The sequence below is a fragment of the Zonotrichia albicollis genome, chromosome 3 (assembly GCF_047830755.1).
Source record: "Zonotrichia albicollis isolate bZonAlb1 chromosome 3, bZonAlb1.hap1, whole genome shotgun sequence".
NCBI lineage: Eukaryota > Metazoa > Chordata > Aves > Passeriformes > Passerellidae > Zonotrichia > Zonotrichia albicollis.
Window position 1 is genome coordinate 15128998 of NC_133821.1, and position 22316 is coordinate 15151313.

At 49.5% G+C, this 22316-nt stretch overlaps 2 protein-coding genes across 4 annotated transcripts in view; one reads left to right on the forward strand and one right to left on the reverse strand.

The window, feature by feature from the left end:
• Positions 1-12770, forward strand: part of ITPKB (inositol-trisphosphate 3-kinase B) — a 75613-nt gene extending 62843 nt beyond the window's left edge. Inside the window, exon 8 of the mRNA XM_074536802.1 lies at positions 729-12770. Coding sequence (XP_074392903.1) covers positions 729-944 — 216 coding nt within the window. The 3' untranslated portion in view covers positions 945-12770. The remainder of the gene's footprint in view (positions 1-728) is intronic.
• Positions 1109-22316, reverse strand: part of STUM (stum, mechanosensory transduction mediator homolog) — a 59320-nt gene continuing 38112 nt past the window's right edge. The window contains exons 3-4 of one of the 3 annotated variants that reach the window (XM_005488476.4): positions 15767-16709; positions 1109-13376 (exon numbers count right to left, since the gene is read on the reverse strand). In XM_005488476.4, coding sequence (XP_005488533.1) covers positions 16675-16709 — 35 coding nt within the window. In that variant the 3' untranslated portion in view covers positions 1109-13376; positions 15767-16674. Of the gene's footprint in view, positions 13377-15762; positions 16710-22316 lie in introns of those variants that run through there. The other 2 variants (XM_026794494.2, XM_074536803.1) reach the window with 2 other exon arrangements.

Here is a 22316-nt window from a genome sequence, read left to right on the forward strand (position 1 = left end):
GGGGTCTCATCCCACTGCAACAGGCCTTGAGACTTTTGCTGTCAGAGCCCAAATGCACCTCTTGGCTTCCCTGGTCTTGCCCAGGCCACTGCTTGCTGCAGGATTTCCCCCAAGGCTGTTCAGGATGGATAGGAAGGAGCCCTTCAAAGCAGATGCAGCCGAGTGAACTCAGAGGAAAGGAAATCCATGCAGCTCTATACTTTGCATCCCCAGAGTGCTGTGAGTGCCAGGAAAATATTCTAGGGACAGTGTGGGTGTAATACAATGGTGTTTGAAGCAGGAGACAGCAGGTTGCAAGTTACTTGTACTTGTAGTGTCCCCATCCCTGCAATGATGTTCTGCAGGATTGGTGAGTGCAGAGAACACAGGCTGATCACAAAAAAATCAGCCTTAAAACCCCATCTGAAGGTTGAGACAGTTCATCTCATTCCTTGCTAAGGGAGCTTAGCTCATTTTCCTAACTGACATCTTTATCTTTCATGCCCATGTTTTCCTGATCCTCTCCTTCTGCCAAGACCTGGGATTTGTATGAGTGAATCAGCTTGTCCAAATGCCCCATTTGCATGTGCAAACACAACGAGTGGCACACAGAGCTTGCTTCTCCTCATGCAAAATTGCAGCAGCATCTCTTGGAAATGCAGCCTGACTGAGACAAGGTGTCTTAAAGCCCCAAAGAGGGCTGAAAATGAGCAACAGGAGCACCACTAATTGGTCTCACCTCTCCACAGGTAATTGGGAGCTCTCTCCTCTTCATTCATGACAAGCAGGAGCAAGCCAAAGTCTGGATGATTGACTTTGGGAAAACCACCCCACTGCCAGAGGGACAAGTTCTCCAGCACAACGTGCCCTGGGTGGAAGGGAACAGAGAGGATGGCTACCTCTGGGGGCTGGACAACCTCATTCAGATCCTGACAGAGTTGTCCCAGAGCGAAGACTTGCATTAAAGCCACGCATCCGACTCTGCCACTACCCCAGCCTGCCCCCGACTGACTCTTCTGAACTGCACTACAAGACACTTTCCAGCCCTCGCCCTCCCCGTTTGAAAGCTATACTCTCCCTATTTAATGTGTTTTTGTTGTGGTTTTTTTAGGTTGTCTTGGTTGTTTCCCCCCCCTCCATGTAAATAGAGAGCTAACCTGCCAGAACAAAAGCTGAAACTTTGGCTTTGCAGAGTCAGTGGGAGCAGGTGGCCCGGGGCAAGGGCATGCTTCGCCTGTCGTGCTTTTGTCTCTTGCTCAGCCTGATGTTAAAAGGGCTGGCGGAGGAAGGAGCCTCTTCCTGCACCAGGATCATCCTGAGAACACTCAGTGACCGTGCCCAGGACCCTCTGGCAGTCAGAGAGTGTGAGCGAGGTGTGGAGATGGTGAAGGACACTGTAGTGGGAGCCCTTTGGTTGTCTCTGCCAGCACCTTTCAGCCCAGGTAGCTGGCTGTGCCAAGTCCTTCAGAGAGCTGCTAGAAGGGCACATTTGGGGTTTAATTTGTGCTCAAGACATCTTGTAGAGGTTGCTGTTGTTTTTGAGTGGCATTGAAGGGCTTCCCTCCTGCTGCAGAACCATGTAGTCAGGCACAGGTATTTGCCATGGCCAGGTGCTTCCTACCCACATTCCCCATGCTGGGTGCCCTGGTGAGCAAAACTTTGGGCTCCTCGCTAGAGCCTCAGCTCCCCCGCTAGGAACTGCTAGGAACTGCTTCCAGCCTACCTTAGCTGGGGTCTCCAATTCTCCTTAGCTGGGAAAAATAGCTCCTAAAGGACTACTATGAGACCTAAAGTAGCCATCCAGGTCGATCAGTCTTTTTTGTCAGCAGCTGAGCACATGTGTAGTGCCACCAATGCTCACACCTAGCCCAGGGCATGTCCATAATTTCCATCTGCATCAGGTGAAGGCTCACAGCAGCAAGGCAGCACCCAGTTTAGACACCTTTGGCAAAGCAAACTGGGGTCAGACATCCCTGTGCCTCCCCCTTTTTCCACAGAGCTGACTGCTGGGGCTGTGTGAGGGCCCCTGTGCTCCTGCTCCTGTGAAAACACCCAGTTCCCTGTTTAGGGTGGAGGCTATTTTTTAACTTCCTGGAACATTTGAAGCGAGCAGCGGCAGGGCTGCTGTGCCAAAGGTCATCCCTGGAGAGGCTGGAGGAGAGGGGAGGCTGCAGCAGCCCCTGCCTCAAGGAACCTGCAGCACAGGGGGTGGTGCAGGAGCTTGGCAGCCATGCATCCCTCACCTGCTCCATCATCCATCCCCAAACCCACTGTCCAGAGCCCCTCTGCCATATTTGATGGGTCCAGCACCCAAGGGGGAGACCTCCCTTGCAGCAATAAGGAGGAGTTGGCCACCAAGGCATCTGCAGCCAAGCCTCTTCCTCAAGGACTGAAGTTTCCTAAGGTTTTTTCTCAGTTCATAGCTCACCAGACAGGTGTCTTGTGCTTATCAGATGCCATTGTAAATGGTTGCACTGTTTTAGCTCCTTGCCAGGCTTTCTAGACTAGCCCATGTGGAAGTGCCTTATAGACTTTGCCTCTGTTCCATTAGTGTCATGGAAAAGGTTGGGTTGTTTTTTTTTTTTTAAGTTATATTTATTTTCATCCCATTTTAATTGCACAAAACACTAAAATTTAATGCATGGAATATTTTTTTTAACTGTGTTTTTTTTAGTTTTTAAGCCATGCCTTTTCCAGCTTTGGAGAAAGGCTGTGAACAGATATGCTATGTAGCTTTGTACCACTTACTGCTGTACTTTAGCTTTGAGCTGCTCTTATATATGTATGTTATTTTTTAAGCCTGTTTATAAACCAGATCCCTCGCTTTGTGGCTTCAGAAGAAGCAGATTGTTGCTCTCAGATGTCTTATGCTTTCCTGGAGGCTGGAATGGTTGCTGTGAGGGATTTTCCCTGCTCCCACCACACCTCTTGGTCATTGGGTAATACAGAAAAAAAAAATTCCAAACCAGTCTGGAACACCAACGCACAGTGCCTGTAAAAAAGTCCTGTAACATTGCAAATAAAGGCATATGGGAAGCATTCCCCTGGTGTGCAGTCAGTGTCTGCCCTGTGCAGCTTGTGGCAGCCTTGGAACAGCCTTTCATGTCCATGGCTGGGGAGAAATCAGGCTCCAGCAGTGCTTCATAAAAGCAAGAGTAGGGAAGGACCCTGTGCTGGGAACAGATCCTGACAAACAGGAACTGGCTCTGCAGGGAGCAGGGCAGGAGCAGAGCAGAACTGGGGCTGTGGGAGGCCCAGGCTCAGTGGGAGCTGTGTCCCAGAGAGGCCTGAATTCCTCCATCCCCCTTCTGCAGGCTGAAGGCAGCTCAGTTTTTTGGAATGTGTTTGGCTCCCACTGAGCGGTTTCTGAGTGCCACCCTGTCATTCCTGCTCTGGAGAATCCCAAAGCACCCAGGAGAATCAGAGCTGCTTGGCGCAGCCAAACACTCCCCTGGCTCCTCTCCCTCTCAGCTGCACTGTGGGCAGGGACAGAGGATTTGGACCACAAAAAACCCCAGGTTGTTTCTGCAGGGAAGGAGGAATCAGGCTATAGAGCCTGAAGGCAGCACAATTCCCTCCTGGATGGTTGTGCAAGCACAGGAGAGCAGGAGCTGTTCTGGCACAGATGAAACTAAAGCCAGATTTAGTGCCCAGACCCTCAGGAGCAGCCCAGCCTGGGGCTCACCATGGATCCTCTAAAAGAAACTGCAGGAGAAACGCTGCAGTGTGGAATTTGGAGACTGGAAACCTCTTGGTCTGAGGCAGGGCTGGCAGGACACTGATGTGAGGCTGCTGCTGTGCACCAGTGGTCCCTCCTGGGCTGTGGGAAAGCAAACACGTTTTCTGTCTGCCTACTGAGCTCACTCCAGCAGAACTGACAGCCCCTGATTGACTTACACGTCCAGTTTTTGGGGTCTCTCTGGTCTGTGACTCCTCCTCCTAGCTCCATAACTTACCCAGCTGCGCCCTGAAATGCAGAAACAGAGAGTGATGAGCCCTGTGCTGTGAAAACCTCTCTTGAGAGTTGAGGAAACACCATGACATTGTTGTGGAGAGTGTGCAGAAAAATTCACAATGCCAGAGGCTTATGTCCAGAAAGGAGACAGAGGGGTCCTTTAACTTTATTTGAGTTAAGGGAATGGCCATGGGACATTTCCGCTGGGGTCTATCAAACTGTTAGAGGATGCAGCCTCCTTTTTTATCTGAATTTCCTGATCATAACACCCTCTTCCTTTCCCAATTGGTTTAGGTACTTGGAAGGTACAGACTTTCCAATAGGCCTACAGCATGTCCCCCTCTAATATGCACATCCGTCCTTTTATATATATATATATATATATAACAAAGCAATATTCATAATTCTGTTCAGTCTTTGTTCTTCTCGAAGTTCAGGAATTTGACACGGCCTTGGCTGAGCAGCACTCTGTGTCAATCGGTAACATTTTCTAGTTTCTCCCATTCCTTCCCTATCTATGAGTCCCTGGCCCTATCTACAAGCAGATTTACATGGTCTGTAAAGACACTTTCATCCTATTCCTTTCAAGAGGAGAAGGGAGTAAGTGAGGAGAAGAAACCCCTTGTGGCTGAGTGCTGGCATCTGCTGATCGTAGGGCTTATCAGAGGGTTGAGATGGCACATGGCACAGCAAGAGCCTGGCTTGGCCTTCCTGCCTGGCTTTTCTGTGCCCCCAAAGCAAAGCCCACAGCTCCTTGCCACCTTATGCATCAATAACCTAAGTGATTCATAAACCCAATATAGAGAAGAGGGGCCGGGATTTACATTAGTGCAACAAAGAAAGCTTTACAGCTTGCTGAGGTTTCTACCCTTCCAGAACAGAGCCTGGCAGCACCTTCAGCAGTGCCAGGGGCTGTAAGGTAGGGAGGGGCAGCTCCTTCAGCCTTGTCTGACAGGGCACTACTTGACAGAATGAGCCTCCCATAAATCAGGGGGTGCTGGGGCATTGCAGCCTGTGAAAATGCAGGACTGGTGTGATGGTTGACAGGGATCAAACAGTGTGCTCAGCCTTGTTCCCACCACAAGCTGCTCGGGTTTTGGGGGTCTCAGGAGGGATTTTACCCTGCCATGGGGTAAAATCCTTCAGCCCCCAGCCTGAAGTCTGGCAACAGTCTCAGGGCCCCCTGTGTTCTGCCTGATGTGGCTGGGGGGAAGCAGCAGTGAGGAGTGGAACATCTCCTGCCTGTGTGCTGCTGCAGGGGATGCATGGCTGGGGCAGCATGGGGACACCACGGCAGCGGTGACAGCGTGGCCAAGCAGCACCTGAGTGTGGAGGGTGCTGATCAGCCTGGGGATGCTTTTCCCGTCAGCTTCACACAATGAAGGTGTGCCTGGCACCTCCACAGTCCTGCTGTCTTGGAGATGTTTTGGGGGCCATGCTGCTGGGGCACCCTCCAGCCTTCAGTAGGGTTCGGTCTCAGCCGCACAAGGGCTGTGCCCCCCTTTCTGCCGTCCCTTAAAAGCCAGACCCGACATCCCCGTCCCGTGTGGGGTGGACACGGGCTCCCGGTGCCGGTGTTTCCCCGCGGGCCGGGAGGCGGCGCTGTGCCCCCGGCGGCGGGCAGGCCTCGCCTCACGGCGGGCAGGGCCCCGCGCCTCACGGGGTGTTCCCCCAAAGCGCCGCTGCTTTGAGGCTTTTTCTCCACCTCCCGGCACTTTTGGGGCTTGGGTTTCGCACTACGAGCTGCGGAGGTGGTTAAATTAATAAACGCTGCCCTTTCTAGCAGCAGCTCCATCCTGGAGCCAGCCTGAGCAGGGCCGGGGGGTGAAGGGTTGGTGTTGCCCGCATCTCCTTTGTGAGTGGTTCTAGGGGCGAGAGTGTGGAAAACGCCAATCGCTTGTTTTAAAAATTTTAAAAGTTTAATAGTAATAAAATGGTTATAAAAATAGTAATACAATTAGAGTAATAAAAATTTGGACAATTAGGATTTAGGACAATGTGAGACAATAAAAACAGAGTTACGCACAGTCCGGGTACCTCTTTCTGGGCAAAATAAGCCCCAAAAAGGATCCACGTTAACAGAGGATTAACCCTTAAAAGCAACAGCCTGTTGCATATTCATACACCTCATACATGATGCATAAATTCCATTCAAACACAGGATTCTGTCTGGTCAGTGCCAGCTTCTTCCTCTGAATCCTAATGGGAAGAAGTTCTTTTCTTCTGATAAGAGAGAATTATTCTTCTGATAATTCTTTTCCTCTGAAAGATTTAGGTGTCCTGTGGCTGCTATCTCAGTGTGAGATACACACTACTTAAGAAAGTTAATACAGCATAACTTTCTAACATAACACATATAATATTAATTTCAATATTTGCAAAAAGCCAATCACAAAATACGCATTTTTCACAGGCTCCATCCCAGAGCCAGCCTGAGCAAGGGGGTGAAGGGTTCCTGGTGCCCACATCTCCTTTCAGGGTGGTTCTAGGGGTGAGAGGCTGGGGGAGCACATCTCTCTTCCCTGTGCCAGTGCAGGGTTGGAGCCCCCAAGGCAGCCCCAGCCCCTGGGGACAGCTTTCCCACTCTCATTTAGTCTGTGTTTTCTTCACTTCCCTGCCCTTAAAAAAATATAAATTTGTCCCAGGGATGACCTGCCATGCCCAGGGCCACACTTCACTCTCAGCTCTGCCATGTCCTGCACCCCCAGTGCCTGAGCCAGCGCCAGTGATGCCTCCAGCAAGGAAGGCTTTATATGGGGATTTGTCACTGACATATTTTATGAAAAGTCCTTTTGCCAGGATCTTTTCTCCTGAGAAGCTGAGAGGCCTCAGAAATGAAATGTAAACAATAATTACCTGCTGCTGTGGAATGCAACAGGTGCATCTTTGATTGGTCTCGTGTGGTTGTTTTTAATTAACGGCCAATCACAGTCCAGCTGTCTCAGACTCTCTGGTCAGTCACAAGATTTTATTATCATTCCTTTCTATTCCTTTCAAGCCTTCTGATGAAATCCTTTCTTCTATTCTTTTAGTATAGTTTTAACATGATATCTATCATAACATAATAAATCAGCCTTCTGAAACATGGAGTCAAGATTCTCATCTCTCCCCTCATCCTGGGACCCCTGTGCACACCACCACATTTGGTGCCCTGTGCGAGGAACACTGCCACAGGGATTTACTGCTCTGGGGGCTGTTGTTGCTTTTATACAGCCGGGTGTTCTCTGTCCAGCTGTCTCAGCAGTTCCTGCTGCTCTGCAGGATAGAACTGTGCTTCCACCCTGGAACAGCCAGAGAGCACAGGAGAGCTGCTGCTGGCGCCTCTTAGAAGAGAAAGCCCATGGAGGAGGCTGCTGAGTGAATCCAATTTGGGACATCTCTGGAGGAAACAGACATTTTGGGACCCCAGCAGCTCATCTCACTTGTGGCACTGCTGCACTGCCTGCCTGGGGCTGGTTTGTTGGGACTTTGTGCTTCCTACCATTTATTTGGTGTGTATTAACAACGTCAGACCTGCAAGACCTGGGGCCAGCTGGCCCCTGTCCACATTGCCTGGTGCCAGGGTGTCCAAACAAACCTTCCCTAGTGTAGAAACCTAAGACTTGAAACCACGAGGACAAAAAAAAATAGAGGCACAAAATTATTTACTCAAACACCTGACCTGAGCCAGGAAACCACATCAAATACTTTAATTTCTAGTGACTGACCTCTGTGTCAGAAGGGGCTTTTGCTCCAAGATGGTTTACATGCTGCTTTCCATAGCAGGAGCCCCAGAACTTCTGCAGGGACACACACACACACACAGATCTGCTTCTCTTGTAGCAGTGGGGTTGGCTCAGAGAAGGGAACGTGAGAAGAAAAAGCAGCAGGAGTCTGTAGTAGCAAGATGAGATGCTACAGATCTATTTCCCCCTTTGCAAAAGATCTGTGGCTAAAAAAAAACATTTCCCACTGGCAGCGTGGTATCTTTTTCTAGTGCTAAATTCATGTTTCATCTCTTTTTATGCCTCCAGAACAGCGAGGGGGGATGGCAGGACCCGTGGGTGGGCTCTGAGGGGTGCCACGTGCTCCCTCCCACCCTTCACCAGCCCCAGGCAGGCGCTGCAAACGTGCCCTGATGGCACTGCCACGTTCTGCACGTGCCCAGCTGCTTTTCCCATGGGAAATGGCTCTGCAGGAAGGCTCACAGGCCCTCTGGGTTACAGGGTGTGAAAAGTGCACATTATATGGCTCTATGCAGATATTTACTCTATGGATTTCGTTGTATTCGTTAGTAGTGCTGCATTAACATTTTAATAATATGATAAATATAGTCTTGTAGTTAAAAGATAATGTTTGTAGTTAAAATAGGAACTATGTAAGTGGGATATTTTTTAAAGAAAGGAATGAGGTACTCACACCAGACAGCAGCCACAGGACACCTAAATCTTTCAAGGAAGAAGAATTTATTCTTATCAGAAGAAACTGACTTCTTCCTGCCTGGCTAAGGATCGAAGGCACCTTAGGATTAGGAGGAAGAAGTTGACACTGACCAGACAGAATCCTGTGTTTGAATGGAATTTGTGCATCATGGATGAGGTGTATGAATATGCAACAGGCTGTTGCTTTTAAGGGTTAATCCTCTGTTGACGTGGGTCCTTTTTCGGGCTTATTTTGCCCAGAAAGAAGCACCCAAATTGTCCATAACCCTTTGTTTTTATTGTCTCATATCGTCCTCATCCAAATTGTCCAAATTTTTATTAGTCTAATTATATTACTATTTTTATAACCATTTTATTACTATTAAACTTTTAAAATTTTAAAAACAACTGATTGGCTTTTTTCACACAGGGGAATCATTAAAGATCAGAGGATGTCTCTTGAGCACTTGTGAGCCACAGTGCTGCTGCCCAGGGAGCATCCCCAAGGCAGGTTGGTGCCATCCTGTCCTTTCAACCCATTGTATCCTTTGGCACAGGTGGGATAGGCAGTGAGAGTGGGTTTTTTTGGTGGGACAGGCAGTGACAGTGGCTGTTTTTTGGTGGGACAGGCAGTGACAGTGGGTGTTTTTGGTGGGACAGGCAGTGGCAGTGGCTGTTTTTGGTGGGACAGGCAGTGACAGTGGGTGTTTTTGGTGGGACAGGCAGTGGCAGTGGCTGTTTTTGGTGGGACAGGCAGTGACAGTGGCTGCTCTGGTGGGACAGGCAGTGGCAGTGGCTGTTTTTTGATGGGACAGGCAGTGACAGTGGCTGTTTTTGGTGGGACAGGCAGTGAGAGTGGGTGTTTTTGGTGGGACAGGCAGTGAGAGTGGGTGTTTTTAGTGGGACAGGCAGTGACAGTGGCTGCCTGGTTCCAGCAGGGCAGGTTGCAGCATTCTGAGAGTGCCAGGGCACTCACGCACTGTCTCTGCAGGGACAGTGGCTCCTAATCCCTAACCCTAAACCTAAACCCACCCAGCAGCATGTGGGCCTTTGAATAACCAGGATTTAAGGCTGGAATCTGGCATTCATCTGGCTGGCCTGAAGCCAAGACCTGTCCCTTCAAACCCACAACTTCCCTTAACACCTCGGGCAGTGCAGTGCTTGGTGTGCCCCAGACAGGAGCATCCACTCCTGCCAGCCTTGCAGCTCACATCCTCTGCCACAGGACTGCAGTTTTCCTGTGGAAACAAGCTCTGAAATAGCCTGTAATTATAATATTACCTCCTAGCATCAGTGTTACCTTCTCATAGCTGCATGTGGATCTGAATGTGTATTTGGACTGCATGACTTTGAGGTTTAGAGATAGTACATGCATATCTTGCAGTAACCCTTCTCTGCATGGACATTATTTTTTTAAATGGTTGTTTAGGATAATTTGAACAGAATACAGTTGAAATTGTACTTTTCTAAATGTGTATCTCTAAATGATCCAATATCCAGGTGGTGTATTTCCATGTCTCTGCGTGGTGAGAGCTGCTGGTGGGCAGACCCTGGGTCTCTTCAAGGCAGGACTGACCCCAGCCCTCCTGCACAAGCTGCCTTTGTCCCACCAGTGTAACAGCTGCCAGCAGCCCAAACTCTCCCAGATGGCCTCATGCTAAGCCCACCTGCTTACACTGATTGTCCTGCAGGAGCTCACAGCTGCTCCCCATCACCCTGGGAGTGCTGTTGGTGCTGTGGCTGCAGCCATGGGGGCTCCCAGCAAGAGCTGCTGCAGGACTGGATGGATCCCAGAGGTGTAGGGCAGCTGGAAGGAGGTGAGCTGCTCTGGGGAGGCTGCAAGTGGAGAGGGAGGGAATGGTCACTGTTGTGTGGTGGTTGCTGGAAAAGAACTTTCCTTGGAGCCACCACTGTGTGCTGCACAGAGCAAGGGCTGTGCTCTGAGGGCACCTGGGCTGGCTCTGCTCTTGTGTTGGGGGGTGGGCCAGCTCAGCCCTGAAGCTGGCTGTGGGCCTCCCTTGGGAAAAGGTGGGTGCCCAGGAATGTGGCATGTCTCATCTGTCTCCACCAAGCTCCAGTTTTTGGCTTTGCTTTTGTGGGGTTTATTGCTGATTTTCCTCCTCCCTTTCTGAAATGGTTCCATTAGCAGGGTGCTGAAGAAATCTCTCTTGAGATAATTATCCCAGCTCTCTCCAGTGTGTGTGCCACGTGCTGGTGTGTCTGCATGGGTGTATTAATAGTATCACACTACTCTGTGTCAGTGCTCATCCCAAAGTGCTTCCCCTGCTGAGGGCTGGATAGAAGCACACAGCAGGGGGAAGGAGCTTCTGCCTCTCCTCCCAGAGGCCTCAGAGCCAGGGGGTGAGAGGAGATCCTTCTTGCTGGCCTTGCACCAACTCTGAGTTTGGCCCCCTGACCCAGTTGGGATGTCCCATGTGTTTCCCTGCCCACAGTGGCTTTGGGGAGGGAGCAGAGCAGTGGTGTTTGTGGCTTTGTGTATCACAGGAGGAGCATGGGGTGTGGATGGATGGCTGAAGGGTGCAAGTGTTTTAAGAAACAGTCTCTCATGGGAAGGCTCTGCCACCTGCTCAGGTGTCTGTGGCCAAGCCCCTGGCAGCACGTGGGCTGTTCTCTCACAGGGAGCAGGGATAATGCACCTGGAGTCACGTTAAAATGTTCAGATTGTGAACAAAACCCTGTCAAGAGGGATTGCTGGTAGGCATGTGCACAGGGCAACACAGGGTGGCTTTCCCCCCTCCCTTGTCTCTGTTCCAGGGGTTCAGGTGAGGCTCCTCACCAGCCTTCTACTCCTCTGGAAGGTTCTGGTTGTGAATTCCTTAAGGAAGTCATGTCCTGGCCCCTGCCTCCTCTCCTCAAGGGATGTGGATGTGGGCTGGTGTCTCCATCACCTCACTGGTGGGAGGAAAACGAGAACTCATTTGGAATCAGGGGTGATGAGGTTTCTCCAGGTGACACAAAGAGACTCTGCATTTCATTCCAGCTGTCCAGCAATAGAATATATTTAACTTAAAAAAAAATATCCACAGTATCAAAACACAAGAAGTCACAATCCAATACTCAGTGATATAAACAAGCATACAAATGGTCCTCTGCAACCCCTCAGTCTGGCCTCCAGGACCAAAAGGAAAGGTGGGCTCACCAGCAAGGTGCAAACAGCACAGGTGGGCAGGCCCCTGCTCCCTCCTTCCTAAGGTGGAAAATCTGAGCTCCCCATGCATGGCCAAAACCACAGAGCACACAGACCTGAGCCAGCAATCCCCTGCCAGCCTTGGGAGCAGTCCTTGTACCAGGGTGGGTGGGGGCAGGAGGGGTGTGGGCCAGGGTGGGATCACTGCTGGGTGTCTGGGGGAGCACTGCCATCACCTCCAGCAGGGCTGGCACAGCTGAGCCCCTGTTTTGATCCCAAGCCAAAATGTGCCATTCCCTTCCACCTGCCTGTTGAAAGCATTCTCAGGGCTGGAAGATGGATTGAGCTGCTCTGGCCTTTGCCATTCTTAGAGCATGAACAAAACCTTCACTTCCCACTGCACCATTCCAGCAGCGGGGACAGGGTGTTGTTGCTTTCCTCTGGCCACTTGGGTGGGTGCAAGAGAAGCAGGACTTGACTTTTAGCCTGGCTTAGGTATTTATACAGACAGGAGGAGGAAGGATGGGTTGTGGTTAGCATGAGCTCTGGTGGGATTCACTGTGATGAACCCTGCTTCAGATGGTGCCACTGTGACCTGGGGGTTTTCACTGTGCTGCTCCCACAGGGGGATGGGAATGCTGAATGCCAGTTTGTGAAATAAATTTCAGCACTGCTTCAAAGTGCATTGTGTGTGTGTGAGCATGAAGCAAAGCCAGCTGGAAAATACAGGGTTGTGTTGCCAGACCATGGTTGGCACGCATGTGGGAGAAGACATGGCTTTTACCTGGGAGGAATGTCAGACCTAGCCAGGGTCTCCTTGTACCTGGGGTTTGGATGTCAAGGAACTCTTGGTGGTGTCTTGCAGTGGATGCAGTTTGTGCTGGGTAGCAATAAAAGGCATCCTGGCTGGAGTGTGTGCATGTGTGTGAGCTGCAGGGTCAGCCCAGAGCAAGCAGGAGGCAAGGAATAAATCAGCCCTCTGGAGAATACTGGGACTGGGAGCTTCATCTTCCTGCCCACAGAGCTCAGCACAACACTCACAGCAGGAGTTAAGGGCAATTTCCAGCAGCACTGGAAGGTCTTTAATAAAATGTGTGCCAGTCAATGCACACAGGGAGGGACATGCAGCTTTGTGTCTTGGGCAGCAAGAGTGTGGCACAGATGGAGTCCCCTCCCACATCTGACTCTCCTGATCCATGGCTGCGTGTGCCAGAGCTGCTCCCAGCACAAAGCCCCACTGACCTTCCAGCTGTGAGCAACCCCAAACCCCTGCAGCAAGGATGGGCAACCGGGCAAAAAGCTGGGAGGGTGGGGGTCACCTCCCAAAGCACCTTTTCCATGGTAAATCTGGATTTGGCAACACCAGTGAACTTGGGAAAATGGTGCTGTGCCTTGCAGTGCAATGGTTTGGCTCACCCAGGGTGAAGCTGTTTTCTCACTGGCTTGGTTCCTCCCTGGAGTTACTTTCCAATGAGTAGTAAATCAGCCCAGCTGGGTTCAAGTACCAAGAAGCTATTTCATTAAAGCCCTTTTTTGTTTTGGTTGTTGGTTGGTTTTTGTTTTTGTTTTTTTGAGAAACCTGCATAATCAGAAAGGAGCAGCAGAAAAATTCTGTGTTGCTGGCAGATGAGGTGGAGCAACTGCATTTATTCTTCATTACCCACGATCACTCTTTAGCTGTAAAACTCGCATGTCAAACATCTACATGTACAAAGCAGCTGATGGTGCTGGGATAGCTGGGGGCCATGCACTTGGGACCAGAGGAGGGGCTTGGTGCCCTCTGGCTGTGCTGGTTTGCAGCTGGTCACAGCTCCCACAGGAGGTGGAGGGAGGTGTTGTCCCCTCTGCAGTGCTTCGGGAGGAGGTGTGAAAATGCTGGGTGGTTAATTTTACCCTAAAGAGAAAAAAAAGTAGTTGTTGATAGGGGAAAGCTCCAGATTTTCACTCATAGCTGTGTCTTCACAGCGTGGCTCTTCTTGTCAGTGGGCACCAGGCAGGCCCCTCCAGATGCTGCCAGCTGCCCACAGCACTCTGACCTCTTGTGAGAGGAGGAAAACCAAGTCATAGAGAAGAGTGTGGTGGTAAAGATGGGAAAAGCAGAATGCCCTGGTGAGCACAGCCCTGCCCTGGGCTCCCACTGCTTGCCATAGGGACGCCTAAAGCCAAGGTGAGAAGCTCACCTGTGGCATTCACATTCTCTGGAAAAAACCCCTTTGCCCAGGATTTTTCTCCTGGGAAGTTGAGAAGCCTCAGAGAAAAGGAAAACAATGCTTATCTCATTTGCTTCCTCTGTGTTTTGTTCATTTGGAATGTGTTTGGAGATTGCTTCCCCACAGGTGGTTGTTTCATTGGATTCTGCTGAGAGTTGTTTTCACTCTTTGGCCAATTGGGGCCAAGCTGTGTTGGGACTCTGGAAAGAGTAATGAGTTTTCATTATTATCTCTTTAGCATTCAGTAAGTATCTTTTCTGTATTCTTTAGTATAGTATAGTATTCTTTAATATAATATAGTATCATAAAGTGATAAATTTCACTTCTGAGAGCATGGAGTCAGATGCATCATTCCTGCCTTTGTTGGGGCATTCCCTGCAAATGCAAATACTCACCATTGCCTGAGAGCAGGCTGCTGCTCACACCTGAACTGGGGGGAGCTTGGCAGTGCCAGTTTTATTAAGGGCTATTGGAAAAAGCAGAGGGATTTATCATTTTTATTACTACCACAGGACAGCCTTGGGGAAAATGCAATTTGATGCTTGCTGCCTGGTAGCAAGGCCAATCTATAAAGTGGCTCCTGTCCTAAAGCTGAGAGTGGGAAACTGTCTGCTTCTAATTAAAATCAATTAGGCAGGAAAAAATAAGGCTTTTTGTTCTGGGTGACATTTGGCAGATTTCAGAGCCTCTGAAGTGGTGCATTGAGTGTTTTCTTGGCTTCAACGATTCAGTAAGAAGGTGAAAGATAAAAAGAAATTTTACATAACAAAACCTGAAAGTAAATTATAAATCCCCACCTCATGTGTGCAGTACTCAGACTCCTTCATGCAATAAATGCAGGCAGCACCCACACCTAACCAAAGTTGCTCTAGGGACCTGCAGCCATCCCAGGGAGGGCAGCATTTCCATTCAGTCCTTTCCCAGCCAATCCAGTTCTCTCACCCTTACTGGAGCAGAGACAGACAGCACCAAGTGTGGCCCACAAGGTCAGCAAAACCCTGGTGCTGCTGATGAGGAGCTTTTTCTGTCCCTTTTTGTTCCCAGGGGACCTTTTGTGCAGGTGCTGGGTCTCTGGGATGGGGCATCTGCTGCTGATCTGACTGACATCTGATGCCACAGGGGATGTGACTTCTGGCACTTTAGGCCCAGTGAAGATATCAGCTTGTTTATTCCTCCCTAGCCTGAGGCTTCTTGTGCTGCCTGTCCACTACACATTTAAATCCACCTTCTAAAAGTGAGCCCAACTTCACAGGCACCAGGAGAAGTTGCTCTTAAGCCACACTTGTTGCTCCTATTGCAAAGGCTTTGCCTGGTTCCTTTTATCCATGGCCTGTTATCCCTGTCTGCAGAGGCTCCTGCACACCCATTCTGACAGCAAAGCACAACTGACTTGATGCTTAGGCAGTGTTTGGTGTTTGCACTTGACCCAGCCATCCTGCTTTGGCAAGGTGAGGGGTAACCATTGCTCTTTGGCATTGCACATGCTGCAGCTGAGCAGCCAGGTGGCTTGGGTGGCTTCAGGGCCAGTTATAGACCTCAAAAAAAGAGTTCTCACTGATGACAGCAGCAGCTAGTGAAGGTGTTTTCCACATGTGCTACAGATTCCCCATTTGCTGCTGGTTAGGATCCAATTTACTCCTTTTTTTCCCAGGGGGGAAATGGAGGAGCAGAGATGGTGTGTCTCACAGGAGAGGCTGAAGCTCAGTGCTGTAACACCTGTACAGCCCAGCAAGCCACAGCACAGCTGCAGGTGCACAGCACAGACCACTCCCTGAACCAGTCCCTTTGGTAGAAATGGACAAAGACACTTGAAAGTGTTGAATGTTATGAGCAGAAATCCTTTTGGCCATCGCTGTGGCAGTGCTGCTCTTGAGGAGCTCATCCCTTGGCTTTAGTGCAGGTCCCAAATTGCTCTTGGCTTTTCACCACTGACCTGCTTGGTTGGTTTTCTCCAGCTGAGAAATAAAACCATGAAATCACAACCCCACCCCCTTTGGCCATGGGCCTTCAACCACAGCAGCTCCCAAGCACCTGTCTAGTACCACGTGGAGATCCTGGAGTTCTGGATACTTACCTGGGCAAGCAGAGCTGGGATGCTGCTTCAGCCAGGAGCACTCGTCGTGCTCTGAGGGGATCCATTTCCAAAGCATGGAGACACTGCCAGCAAGTCCCTTCCAGGGGCAGGAAAGGTTCTTTGGCTCCCCCAGTATTGTTTTATACCAGAGGCTTTTGGCAGTACTTGCTGCCCTAGAGGCGAGGTGCTGCAGGACACCAGTCCCGTGCTGGGAAAAGTGTCCCCTGGGCTGGTGGCAGCTCTGGTCCTTGCATGGTGGCAGCGGGTGGAAGCAGGGGATGGCCCCGGTCACATCAGCAGTACGATAGGATTTACAGCAAGCACATTTCTCAAGACATCTGCAGGGACAGAGCTTCAGTGAACATCTTACATACACAGGCAGCAGAGGGGGCTGGGTTGGACCCTCCACTGCTGCAAAGTCACAGATGGACTCTCGGGGCAGGAAGGAAGTACCACTGGTTTGCTTTTACATCCTGTACGTGTATCTATGAACAGCTCCTTGGCATTTGATGTTCACAACCAGCAAGCACAGAAAGAAGGCAAAACATCTTCAGCGACATCCCCCTGGGAGCAGAGTGAAGGCAGGATCTCTCCTTCCCTTGGTTCAGCTGCCCATCCAGGTGCCACCTTTGCCAAGGGCATGTCCTTGTCCTGGCACCCTCGTCCTCCTGAAGGGCTGGGACCAGTCCAAGCCAAGCCGTGCTCGCCTCATCTCGGCTGCTGGGGGCGTCAGTGCAAGTCTGCGCCGGCTGCTCTGCATCTCCGCTCCGCTGGACGGGCACGGGCAGACACAGGGAGACAAAACAAAGGGACAAGAAGAGAGACAAAGGGTAATGAAAAGGTCCGTGGCCCACGGCTGCCAGAGGAAATCTCTCGCCGCGTTTCTCTGACCACACTTGTCCCAGCCACTAGAGCTGCTGTGGGATCCCCTGCTCCTTGTAGCCTGTGAGGAGGGAGGGGAAGGTAACATGATTAGAGTTTGTAGGGAAGGCATTTTGTGCTGTTCTTGTGAGCCAGTGAAGGCTTCCTAAAGATAAGGAAAGCCCCATATCTCTCTCGAGGAAGACACCAAGGCTGTCCCCATGACAATGTGATGAAGGAGAGAAAGTTAAAAGATACAGACTTTAGCTGGCCTACAGAATGACGTGGTTCCTTGTTCCCCTATTGAGAACTTTGTTTCTTAGGACCAGTGGGCAGTGAATGTTAAGCAAATGTAAGTATCTTGAAAAACTATAAAAGCAACATGTTGCTATGATGAATCTCTCTTGTACACCTTTTCTGATGGAGTTTTGGTGCTTTGCTCTGTGTCACGCTCTATAACAACAAGAGTTAATTCCAAACGAGGACTCTCGGTGAGCCTGGCTTACCAGGAGTGGCAAAAACCCCATGGGATAACAGAGGGGCTGCCACATTGTCCCTGTGGCCAGGCTGCCCAGGGCAGCCCCTGCCCTGCTTTAGCCAGGAGCTGCCTGGTGCTGCTCCTTCGTGGGCACAGTCATGTGGGTGCTGGCAGCCAGCCCTGCTGCTCTGACACCCGCCTGCCCTCAGCCTGGCACAGGCACCGCTGCTTGAAGGGATTGTAAGAGCACAGCAGGTACCACTGGTCACCAATTCCAGCCCAATAACTTGAAGTTTTTATGGAGTGTGTTTTGCTGCAGTGCAGGGGAAATGGGTGCCCTTGTATCCTGCTGCAGAGACACAGCTGTTCCCAAGCACTGCCCTGGTAGGTCGTGCATCCCACACTCATCTCTCCTTGGGATCTTCTTGAGTTTGAGCCTCATCCTCCCAGAGCACTGGCGGGTAGGAGGAGGTTGGTTTCCTCTGTAAGAGCTTAAATGAGGGATGTGGGCTCCAGGGGTCTCCAAAATGCAGTTTATTCCATCCGATATTTACAGCAGCCCAGGGAGGTGGGTGACAGAGCTGTGCCTACAGCTGTCAGTTCCAGCTGCAGGCAGGCCTGGACACCCTGAGTTTAGGTTACAATGCATTCTATACTTTCCTTTGCTGAGCATCTTCATACAGTAGAACCAATCTATACCTTAACTTTTATCTATGTGGGATCTCAGCATCTCAGTCCTGAGGTGCCGAGCCACCGAGACCACCCTTGGGGGGCTCGGGAGTCCTGGAATGTTGCCAGAAGTGTCTGGTGGCTGGACTTTGACCCTACACGGGAGACGACACCTGTATGAGGATAGGAGGACTTCACCGGGGTGAATGGTGAAGGGATTAGTTAATTAGAGGGTGAGACACAGGGTTTAGGATTTATGTACAGGGGGGTTTAGAGAAGTAAGATGGAGGAATTGGGGCGTGTCCTGTCCTTCTTCTTCTTCTTCTTCTCCTCCATCTTCTTTGGTGATGGTGGCACTTTTGGATTGGTCATTACTAAAAGTGCACCAGGCAATAAGAATAAATGGTATTGGGGAAAAATGATAAATATTGTACACGTAACCATGGGTATAAAGATAGGTAACTGTCCGGAGGGCGGACACAGTGTGCTCATGGCTGACTGCTGAGCAGACCTCTGTCGGGCCGAAAGAAAATCTTTTAGATAAACAATTAATAAACATAAAAACCGAAAGAAGAACTGAAGCCTCTTCTCGTTCTTTGATACGCAGGCTGCCCCAAGGCCACTCCGGGCCTTTCCAGGCCCTTCAAACAGCCGAAAACCGGACATATCTATAGCCTATCATAACTACTGTAATTACCATATTCATGTTACTGTTCTCCAATCACTAAAAGTTAGTACATTACAGTTTAAGCTAGAAGTTGTTTTTCAGTTTTCTTGCAGTGGAAAATTCTGAGACCTTTTTTCTACTTGCAACATTTGCTGACTTGTTTGCCTGTGCTATCTTTCTGCTTGGTAAAAACATCTTGCTTGAGGTGGGTTTATCCTTTGCTCTAAATCATAAAACCCCCTTCTAACTGACAGACCCTTTGCCTCCTTGGTTATCCAGAAAGACTGGCTCAGCAATTCTTTTTTTCTGTATCAAAACTTGCTTCCATCTCTATTCCTTCTTTGTATTCTAGATTCAAAAATCTTTCTGCCAAGCATACAGATCTGTGAGACTTTGTTGTCAAACTTACATCCTTCCCAACATGCCTCTATCCATCTTTGTGTTCCCCTGCTGGCTTTGGCTGACAGCACTTCCCAGTTTGTGCTGCAGTTTGCACAGGTGAGCAAACACCTCTTGGAGGAGGAGGGCAATGCCTTGACTCACAGGCTGAATTGTCAAACACAGCTCTTGGGATGCCTCTAATGATGTTCTCACTGCCTGGTTCTGCACTTGCTTTGCTCCAGCCCAGCAGAATTAAAGGTGGTTTTGTTAGGGCACAGCAGCCATCCAATGGGCCTGAAGGAAACCAGTCTTTTCAGCAGCAAAACCAAGGAAACTGCCAGGATCCCTGCTCCTTCACACCCTTTCCTCTTCCTGTGGCCATGAGGTTTGATGCACTTCCCACCCAAGACAGCAAAGCCCTTGTGTTGCAGCCACAGGGATGTTCCAAGGGCTCCAGCAGCCTGTCCTGCTGCTTGTCACAGCTCCTTGGGCTCCTGGGGCCCCACATATTCATTGTCCTGCACACACATTTGCAGACTGCAAATCCCACATGGGACAGCTTCATCCCCTGGCAGGGCTAGGGCAGGGAAGGGCAATAGGAGAGCACCTGCAGCTCCTGTGCTGGTACAGGATGAGGAGAAAAATACTGGATTTTTAAATGCCGTCCTAAACAGTTGCAATGACTGCACCAGAAGCTTTCTCCACTTCCCTTTCAAGAGAAGCTTGTTATTCTCACTTTATCAATGCAAAAAAATCTCCTGATTAAAGAAGCCAACTGCCCTTACTTGCAGTGCCCGCCACAGTGAGTATCTTTCAACTAAAAAACTTTTCTAAATCTGGACGGGGTTTTTATTCTTAAGTAACATAAGTAGCCTGTCATTTTTATATTTTGAATTTCAAAGAAGTCTGAAATTTTATATCTCAGAAGAATGCTTAACTTTTCAAACACTTTTCCATTTATGCTTTGTAATATTCTTTCTAACCCTTATGTTAGGCTTTTTTAAGTCCCTTACAAAAACTGAACATAAAATACCAGCAGGTGCCAGAACCCCTATCTTTAATGGACTTTTTGCTGAACTAAGAATTGACTCCAGGGAATGAACTTTGCTGTACTTTGGAAAAAACCCACACATTTTCCCAGGTTTGGCAGCCTGGATCTCCTGCTGCCAAACAAGCACAAGGGACAGAATAATGACACTTAACTGAATTTCTGCCTATTGTGTGCAGCTGAACAGAAAGACTCTCATCTCTTTCAAACAGCTTTTTCGAGGGGGCAAAATGATGATTTCACATGCATTTATGTTTTAAGTGTGAGTCAGCTCTGAAGGCAAGGTGAGCTGGCTGGAAACTTGTAATTTGAGATTGTCTATGGCATTGGTTTAATTTGTTTAGGGAGCAGAGTTTTAAAAAACCAAACAACCAACCCTATGGACCAGAAAGGTGGGGCCTGCCTTAAATCTTTAGCTAAAGTAAGAGTAACTTACTTGTACAGCCATGCTTTTTATTGAGAGAGAAGGAAATTAGGATTGAAAAATCCTTTCAGTCTGGCTGTCACTGTTGAAACTGTCTGGAGGGAAGTGACAGTGGCCAAGCCTGTCTCTTTACATGACCATAAGCCAAAAAAATGACCTGTCCTATGCTGAACTTGTTTATTACAATATTTCAGCCTTAACTTATCAAATAGTTAATATGTGAAAATAGTTTTTGCATTTCTTGCATAGGACTAGCTGTTCTAGTGCCTGCCATAAAACTGAGGTGCAGTTCTGTAGAACAGACAGCTCTGGGTTCAGGATGAAGTGGGCCTGTGCACAAAGTCACTGATTTAATCAAGTTTACTTGAAATTGCACTTTTCCTGTAAAGCACTGCAGGTAAGATTGAGGCAAAGGGAACCCAGTCTGTGCACAGGCTATCCTTCTGGGACTGGGTTCATGCAGAGGGTGCCTTCAGGATGCTCTCTATGCTGAAATGGGCTCTTGCTCTGCTCCAAGGGCACCCTTAGGGCATCCCCAGGGGCATTTCAAAGCTGTGTGAGGATTCCCAGCATCCCTGGGGCTGTGCAGCCACAGGACAGACACAGACACAGTGGACACACGCATGTAAAGGCTGCACTTGGGCTGGGAGTGGGAAGCACTGGCCAAAGTGAATTCCAGGTGTCCTCCTCGCTGCTCTCCATGGGAAACTGCCTCAGAGCATAATGATGAGGAGGAGGAAGAACAGAAACAAACTTACCTTGTGAGACTTTGATGGTGAACAAAAGGAGGCAAAGGAACATGAAAGAAAGAGAGAGGGAGAAATGTAACTGTAGGCGATATATCTGAAACACATGGAGAACCAGAAGAGAATGAACAAACTGAGGCTGCAGAGTAAACAGAGAACAGCTGCTCTACCCTCAGACATTCACACCAGGGCTAAACATTTCTTTAAATCCTTGTACTTGAAGTGGATCACTTCATCTGGGACTCTTGTTTAAAGAAGACAGGGGAATCCTCATCTGCTTTTCCAGCCCCAGGCAAAACAAGCTGGATGGACTAACACCTCTGAGCAATGCTCCCAATGCTCTCTCCTCTGTGCCATTGGCATTTCATGGGTTTGACTGAAGGGGAGCCACTGAAGGAAGGCATCAAACAAGACATCACAGAGTAGCAAAGGGCTCATGGCATACCATTCACAGTCCCAGAGGTGGGAAAACTACACCTCTGAAGAGTTTTTGGCAGCTTGCCTGCTCAGTTTGCTTGTGCCCACAGGTAGCTCACAACCACAGCATGCCTCAGCCTGTCTGGGTGCTGCAAACAGTGGGGCTATTTAACATTCCTACAATATTTTAAGAACTTGCCCCACTGCTGCATTTGGTAAGAAACTGCAAAAAAGGATATTTTAACTACTCCCCTCAGGCCTAGTTTGGGGGACAGCTCTTTTTAGATTTTTTTTTAAAGTGTAGCAAGTCCAAGCAGGCAATATGTCCTTGGATTTTCTTCATCTCATGAAGGGTTACTGGTTGGTTTGTGCTCCCATTTCCTTGCCAGGACAGCAGTGTTACCTGCCCCAGCAGGGCCCTGCAGAGCAGAGAGGCTCAGTGATGCTTTCCCTTGGAGCCTGAGCATACAGCAACTGTGCAATCATCTGCTGCTGCTTCTGGCAGGGTCAGAACAGAGTAACTAGCAAAGGAGTGATGAGGATAGCATGGTTACAGGTGAGTTCTCACTGCTGGCTGGCAGTCAGCCCTGAGAGTCAACCGAAGGCTCCATCCAGTGAACCCAAAGCAATGGTGCAGCCAAGCACATCGTTCATTCAGAGCTGAGAGCTGAGGGAGGGCTTCCTTCAGAAACCAACCAGCCTTGACTTCTTGGCTGCATCCAGCAGAGGCAAAACAGTGCCTGGACAAACAGTCCCTGACTGTGCCACGTCAGTGTGACATTACTGAGTTATTTCTCTGGCCTTTCTGTCAAGAAGTGACACACAGCCTTTTACACCCGGCTCTGAGCAGGCAGGGGCT